Source organism: Daphnia pulex, chromosome 8, assembly GCF_021134715.1.
Source record: "Daphnia pulex isolate KAP4 chromosome 8, ASM2113471v1".
In the NCBI taxonomy this organism is placed as follows: Eukaryota; Metazoa; Arthropoda; class Branchiopoda; order Diplostraca; family Daphniidae; genus Daphnia; species Daphnia pulex.
The window spans coordinates 12,898,411-12,906,079 of NC_060024.1; the positions used below are offsets into that span (position 1 = coordinate 12,898,411).

Sequence of the window (7,669 nt, forward strand, 5' to 3'; positions counted from 1 at the left end):
ACAATTCGAGCTACCCTTGGAAGCGGCCAAGAATTGTTTTATTTTATGCAACACGAAGGATCGCTCATGATTCATAATAACGAATTTTTTCTGAGCGTTATTTAAAGAATTATTACAACTTCTTAACTTATCCCATCTCAAAAATAAATTATGTAATATCTGCTTTTAGTAAGGTTTACTGTTTAGCACCACCTTTGTCGTCTGTGCACGTTGTTTTGAAATTGTTCGCACATGGTGCGTATATGTAAGATTTAGTTTTCAACTTAAAGAAATTGTACAAGTTAAACTTGTAGGATGACAGAAAATAAAAAAGAGATTGTGATTCCTCCATCTCCAAATTGGTATCTGAGTGGTGCTTTTGAATGTCACAAAAAGTCTGGAGTATTAGTTTATGCTGCTTCGCGATGCCTCGTCTTTGTGAAATCTTGTAATGTAGGAGATAATTTCAGTTATCCTACAACTAATGTCATCCCGGACGCCCACAGGAATAAAATTACTTGTTAGTTTAGCATAAACTTCCTTAGGTTCACTTTTCAATTAATCGGTTTTGTTTTCATATGAAGGTGTGTCTTGGTATCAGCCCTCAGAAGAGAATAATTTGTTGCTGAGTAGTGCTGGAGAAGATGGTTCTATTTGTATATGGAAATATAATGATTTGAGTCTTGTATTTGAACAAAATGCACATCAGGTAATATTTGTAAAACATATTGTCAAGCTACAAATCTAATTTGACATCTTTTTCTAGGAGCAAAAAATTTCTTGTCTAAGTTGGTCTTCTCTACTGGATAAGAAAATCTTGGCATCATCAAGTGAAGATGGGACCATCATAATAACAGAGCTACTATTGAGCTATGAGAGTTGCAGCACTCGGAAGCTCAATTATGGGAAAATAAACCCTCTTATGCTGTCATTCAATCCCCACATTCCATGGCAGCTGGCCATTGGCTGTAAAGGTGGATTGCTGTACATATGTGATGTTAGAGGTAATGATTCAGTACTTGCTCTAACATTATCATGATTTTTCATCACACATATCATTGATTTCATTTAGAAAACCGTGGTATAATTCATAAACTGCGAGCTCACGAAGATGTAATAAGTTTAACCAGTTTTGCGTTTTCCCATGAAGTGTCGTCATTAATTCACAACAAATTCTTTTAGGATCTACACAACATCGTTTGGTGCCCTTTGAAAGGAAATGTATTTATTTGTGAAAAAGAAAAGAAGGAAACATTCTTGGCGACTTCGGGCCGAGATAAAACTATTAAAATCTGGGCCACTAACGAAGGAAAATGTGTCAGCCAATCAAAACTTCCTGGCAATACTGGAGTCCATCGCCCTCGGTCTACTCAGGATGATAAACGTGCGACCTGGGTAGCCTTACATTGGCTAAACGAAAAACATATTTTGAGCAGTGGACTCAGTGGTGAACTTATCTTGTGGGAGGTCAGAATTTTAAGTTAAATTTTTATTTGCATGAATTTAATCAATTTGTTTTGCTGTAGGTTGGGCCCAAATTGTCTTGGAAGATCGTTCACAAGCTTCACAGCCGTGGACTCTTCAATATTTCTTCATACATGACTGGAGAAAACCAGGAAATGATTTGGACTTCGGCGCAGGATCGTAATGTTATTCTTTGGCCCATAGTGGAAGGCCACGTACCAAAAGAAGTGTTAGGCATTCAAGAAATGGAGAATCCGCATCTTTGTATGCCAACCATGGGTGGTTTCATCTACGTCATGAATATCAATCCCATCGATTCATCCCAAATGGCTGTGGGATTGGGAGACTGCTCCATCAGACTATGGAATATGGCAGCTGCGAAACCTGACATGATGATGCTGTGGAATGGAATCAAAGGTGATGAATATATAATCTACTTATGCAGTATAGAGAGTAAAATTGCAATTCAATCATAACAGGCAAAGTGAGTGGATTAGCGTGGCATCCGACAATAGAGGGCCGGTTGGCATTTGGAACCGATGAAGGACGCGTAGGAATATTTGACACACTGTCGCTAACTAAACCACCTCAATTGAGTCGCACTTACCACAAGGGTACCGTATACAATTTATCCTGGGCTACCCTGCCGTCTAAGGAAGGGATATTCCTCTACTCTTGTGGTGGGAACAACATTATGGTTCACGATCCATCAGCATTAGATACGGAAGCAAAAAATTTCAATAATTTGATCGCAAGCAAAGGAGAAAAAAATCAAAAGTTCCCTTCGCGTACGGAATTTCAATGGAAAGTGGACTTTTCTCTTCTAGCCGTAGGCAACGAAGACGGTTCTGTGGAAATCTATTCAGGCGGCGATTTATCTTTGCTAACGATTATCGTTGCGCATAAAAAACTTATTCAATGCCTTAAATGGCATCCGCCATTCACTTTCCAAAGTGTGGAACCTTCCAAATTTGAAAACTGGTTGGCAGTGGCTTCAAACGATGTGAACATCAAAGGTACGTGTAAATTTTAACTATCTTGACCCCTTTTGTTTTATTGACTGACTGACGCCTTTTTACTTTTGTTCCAGTTTTTAGCGTCGTCGTTGCCAACAACGACGAACCCGCAACATCCACACTTGCGGCTACTCTAAGCGGTCATAAAGAACGTGTGGTGTCGGTGGCTTGGAGCCCACATGAAGATGGAAAGCTTCTTTCTGCCAGTTATGATGGAACCGCACAGGTAAATCATTCTTAGACTTTTTAATTATACCCTTTTATTTTTACTTGCATTTGCAGGTTTGGGACGTGATCAACAAAGAGCAAGTGGCTAATTTTGGTGGCCATACCGGAAGATTGCTTTGTTGCGAATGGAACGCATTAGAACAGGATACGGCCGTTACAGGAGGAGACGACATGACTATTCGAATGTGGAAAGTTAAAGAACAAGTCTACAAGACACCTGCCGAATCTATTGCAGTCAAAACGTTGAAGGAACGAAAGAAAATACCATACAAACCCCCTCAATCTTCTTCTTTTGTTGGTCGCCATGCAACTTCAAGTGGCACAACTAAAAAGAAGCCACCGAGTAAGCTGAAATCATTGTTCCCGGTTAGCGCCACTCTTGAAGCCCGTGGCCGAATCGAGGGTTTGAAAGACTGCAAAATATTGGCTACCCTGAAAGGAGTGACTCTAAAACATTCCGTCATTGGCGAAGATCCGGAATCCTTTACATGTCCTGCCTCTGATTTCGGAGATGCCGAGTTGGCTCATCTGGGCTTTTTTGCTAGCCGGGATTCCACAGTTCAAATGCTCCAGGAGGAGATCGACCATCATCAAGAAGGTTCTAATTCAGATCTAGCAGCTCATTTGAGAATCTGGCAAGGAGATGTCGAATCGATGCTACGAGAAGCTGTAAAGAAAAGGCAGCTTAATGATTGGCTTGTTAGTTTGGCTCCTCAAGTCTCTTTGGAGTAAGTTGGCCATTTTTTAAATCACAAGATGAGACTCGACGATCATTAATTGGAGTATTGATCCGATAGGTTTTGGAGGGAAATGGCCCATCTGTACGCCCAGCAGCTGATGGCAGAAGGAGATGTCAGGAAAGCCGTGTCTTATACTCTCATTTCCGGCCAGAAGAGTCAGGCAATTGAAATGTTTTCCAGTCAGCAGTTACATCGTGAAGCCGTGGCTCTTACACGTTGCCAGTACCCCGACGAAAGTTCTCAAGTTCAAGAGAGTCTTTCTCGTTGGGCCAGCAAAGCTGTTTTAGATGGTAATCTCGAATTGGCAGTAAAATGTTTCCTGGCCAATGGCGAGGTAGCTGAAGCGGCTCGCACGTTGGCGCGACGATCAGATCCGTTGTCTCTGGTTTTGTCGGCTGACCTGGCTACAAGCGCCGGTCTGGATCAATTGGCTGCAGCCTATTTACAACAAGCTACGGACATTGCGCAGACTGCCACTGCGACTACTGAAAAACCTAGTCCTACACCGACGAATGGCGATGCCGCCGTTGCGGAAGTATCTCAAAGTATCGATCAAGCGGACAAGAACCAAGAAGTCGTCGCATTATCAACAGCAGCAGCAGCAGCGGAAGACGAGAAAACAGAAAATGACGAAATCATTCAAGAAAATGGGAGAGAATAAATGATGTATCTGGGAGTGTATTATTTGACGGTATTATTATTACAGTCTAATAATTAATTACATGGACGGCTTTGTTGAGCCCATATTATGCTGATAATCTCCTTTTATCTAAAGGCTTATTAATTAATTTGAATCTAGACGGTCACACAGGAGCTCCCCGTTGATCCGCACAATTAGCAGTTATTGTGAGTTTTGGTGATTTCCTTTTCTTCTTCGCCATTAACTAAAATGCAATAGAATTACCTGATTGCATGTGCGCATTATCTAGTTTACGATCATCAGTGTCGACCATCTTGTTGACGTGCTCCAACTAGAAAAAAAGACAACAAAAAAAAGGAGGTGGAACATATCTAAAAATGACATGCGTAAGCCATGGCTTTCCCGACCGATCAATACGCCGGCACCTCTCCAGTTTTCACAGATCAAACAGCCTTAGCATATAAAACCTCCCCTTCCTCCTTTCAGCTCCCCCCCCCCCTCCTCACCCTGACTTTGGTAGCAGTATAAAAAAAAATAAAAAAAGGAAGGATAAAGATTCTCGAGGCGAACCGGGATTCTTCTACATTCTACATGGTAATTCCATTAAAAGCCTAAATGAATAATTCACAAGCTTACATAGTAGTAGTATAGCTGTCGGGCATGAAACGGCTCGATATATACTTACATGAGCGTCAATTGCGCGAAACTGCCATCCCCACTTGGCGTTGTAAAGGAAGGGCCTATGGTCGAAGCGGTTATCATCGGGGCTGTACGTCTCGGCGTGGACGGAAGGCGTAATCACCGTCATTTTATGTCGGTTGATGGCGTAGCAGCGATAAAAATGTTTGACCTTGAAATTGAAACTCTTTTGGTACTAAATTTCCATTTTTTTTCTTTTTATAAAAGAGACATTGTATACTTTGTGTGCGATTTCAGCTGGTGTTCCTGCTCCCCTCCAGCTTTGAATTAGTCGACAGAAAGTGGTGTAAGGCCCACAGGCTGCCTGTTTACGAAGTCGCCCCAAGTCACCCAGCTCGGCGTAAGTTAAACCCATGTCTTCTTCGTCCGTCTGAACTAGACGACCTTCTTGCAAGGGCTCCAATTCGGCAGTCGGCGGAGCTGTCAGAATAGTGTCCAGGGAAGTTAGACAATATTCATTCCGGGCGTATGATAGGAATCGCTTCAAATCCCCTTTGGAGATTCCGCCGATGGGATTAACATCGGCACTGGAGCAATCGTATTTGGTGAGGTAGCCACGCAAAGATTCGTCGACATTGGCAGAACCAAGAACCAACAAACCACCCGATCTGCCCCTGGCCCACAACATCAACTGGGCCAGCAAGTAGCTCAACACCATCCTCATTCGGGCCTGGACGTTTTGCAGGGCAAGGTTTTCTCGCAAACTGCCGCCATCGACTCTGAACTTTGGTACGAGCCCCGTGACGACTGTGAAAATGTTGAGAGCGGCCGAGACAACAGCGTCGATAGCCAGGGTCAAATGATAGCTTATTGGGTGATAAGGAAAAATAATTTAGTGTCTGTTTTTTTGTTTGTGGTGTCAAGTTGGCCAATTAAAAAAAGGTCGTTTACCTTCCCAGCTGGTCAGACAAGTCCTTTGCCCGCTGTCGTGTCTCCGCCGATGAATTGGCGCTGCCCATGTAACAGGTGATGAAAATCCGGTTGCACAGTTCACGAGGATCGTCCGGGATGTAACTGGGATCGCCAACAATACGCCGGACATCGTCGATGGCGTGACTATCGCCATTTTGTACAGAAGTTACCACCATTCGACACATGGAGTAAACTAAAACAGCCGAGGAACTTGAATCGACACCTCCACTCAGAGGTAAGAAAAATCCACCCTGGCCAGACCGCCTTCAAGTAATTTGATGTTCGGTTTAAAAAAAAATGTCATCCTGTTGTTTGAAATGAATTTAAACCAACCTGAGATAGTCCCAGAGCCAGCCGGCAGGACCATAAGCAATCTCCTCTTCAGGACTGTGGTACTGCCATTTGAATGGGGTACTGGAAGCTCTCATAGCGTAGCAGGAAGACTCGCTCAGACTGAAATCGACCGGAATACGACGATACGATGGACTCTGGGCAGCGGCGATGTTTCGAGAACGGACTAAATTGCGGTAAGTTCGTATGTCATCCAAGTCGACAGTGGCTACAGCAACTTCCTAAAGAATAAACCATCGCAAGAAATGATTTTAAAAATATCCAAGTGATACATATTGTGACGAAAATTACCACTTCTTCTAAGGAGAATTGACGCGTTCTAGCGATTGTTTGTCCGTTAAGTGCGATACACGATCCTCCATTAAACATGATACGCTGTCCATCGCAGCCTCTTAAATTTGAGAATAAGTAGCAACCGCCGGACTTTAATGTTGCTTGTAGGACAAGATCGACGGCAACGTTGGCCTTGCGCAACTCAAAGTAGGAACCCGACCCGTTGACGATGAATTCAACGCCGTCCAAACCGAGAGAAATGTGAGTACTACCAAATAGTGTGCATATTGGGTTTTACTGGTCATTAAAACAACAAACAATAATAATATTCATTTGCAAGTACAACTGTACCTGGAGGGATTCCACAATTCTTCACAAATTTCAAAACCTATGGTGGTATCCAAGGTTTCCAGGACTGCATCTCCAAAAACTACAGATTTTTGCCCTGTAAGCTCTCTTATAAACTCTGGCAATATGTAATCCTCTGTTTGGTAAAGCTGTTTACAAAATAATTCACATTTAATTAAGGCCACAGATCCCAAAAACTGGTGTAAAATAAATTTTATACTTTTGTCCAGGCAGTGAACCATCTTGATTCTCTGTAATTGCCATCATCACAGAGTTTCAATTTAGGACGAATCAGCAAGATTTTTCTGCGAAAAGGGGGGTACTGTTTATAAGAAGAGCATAATAACAATAAAACAATTGCTTACCCATTGAAAAAAGCAACTCTGCAATTGTAAGTGACACTCTTGTGCATAACCGGCATGCCAACATCAACTAAAATATTTTTGCATACTGGACTGGCTAATAGTTCAGCCAAAACCTATTTGAGGATCAAAGATCATTTTCTAGATTTCCCAGAAACAAACCGCAGTAAACATAAATCAGAAAAGTGACACGCTAACCTCCCAGCTGTGTAGAAGAGTGTCAGCTTCATAAAAATGATCTTCACAGCTGTATCCTGTGACTTCTAATTCGGGTCCTGTGCGATAACTAGCACCTTGTACTTTTGCTTCTTGGATGCTGGCGATGATGCGTGACAGATTTCCGTCGAAATCCAAAGCCCACTGGTTCAAGCAGCAAACGGCGACTACAACTTTGCGCCCCATGTTCTCCTCGTTGACTGATTTAATACTATTTCCTTTTTACCTTCTTGCCAAGCTGCGGAAATCGACCCAACAGGTTTTTTATTACTTTGCCAATACTAACGTTACCAGAGCAACTGTCAAATCGACAAATCAGCGGGACGGAAGGTTTGTTTTTCTTTTCGCCGAGGTAAACATACAGCATTGCCAGTTTTTGGTAGAAAGTAACTTTTTTTTCCCCTTCCTCCTTTTTTGTGTGTGTCGACGTCTCGACGACCG

At 42.5% G+C, this 7,669-nt stretch overlaps 2 protein-coding genes across 2 annotated transcripts; one reads left to right on the forward strand and one right to left on the reverse strand.

Moving 5' to 3' along the window:
* Positions 1-167: 167 nt before the first annotated feature.
* Positions 168-4,185, forward strand: LOC124200306 (gem-associated protein 5-like). The gene is made up of 10 exons (XM_046596502.1): positions 168-499; positions 564-688; positions 746-983; positions 1,052-1,092; positions 1,162-1,446; positions 1,506-1,860; positions 1,923-2,459; positions 2,534-2,685; positions 2,742-3,415; positions 3,485-4,185. Exons 1-10 carry the CDS (start codon positions 295-297, stop codon positions 4,086-4,088), a joined length of 3,216 nt encoding a protein of 1,071 aa, XP_046452458.1. The 5' UTR covers positions 168-294; the 3' UTR covers positions 4,089-4,185.
* On the reverse strand, positions 4,090-7,587 carry LOC124200307 (glutamine-dependent NAD(+) synthetase-like). The gene is made up of 10 exons (XM_046596503.1): positions 7,211-7,587; positions 7,016-7,128; positions 6,871-6,955; positions 6,654-6,799; positions 6,321-6,570; positions 6,012-6,250; positions 5,658-5,942; positions 4,987-5,572; positions 4,753-4,917; positions 4,090-4,398 (listed from the first exon to the last, which is right to left on the reverse strand). Exons 1-10 carry the CDS (start codon positions 7,412-7,414, stop codon positions 4,312-4,314), a joined length of 2,160 nt encoding a protein of 719 aa, XP_046452459.1. The 5' UTR covers positions 7,415-7,587; the 3' UTR covers positions 4,090-4,311.
* Between the last annotated feature and the right edge of the window lie 82 nt (positions 7,588-7,669).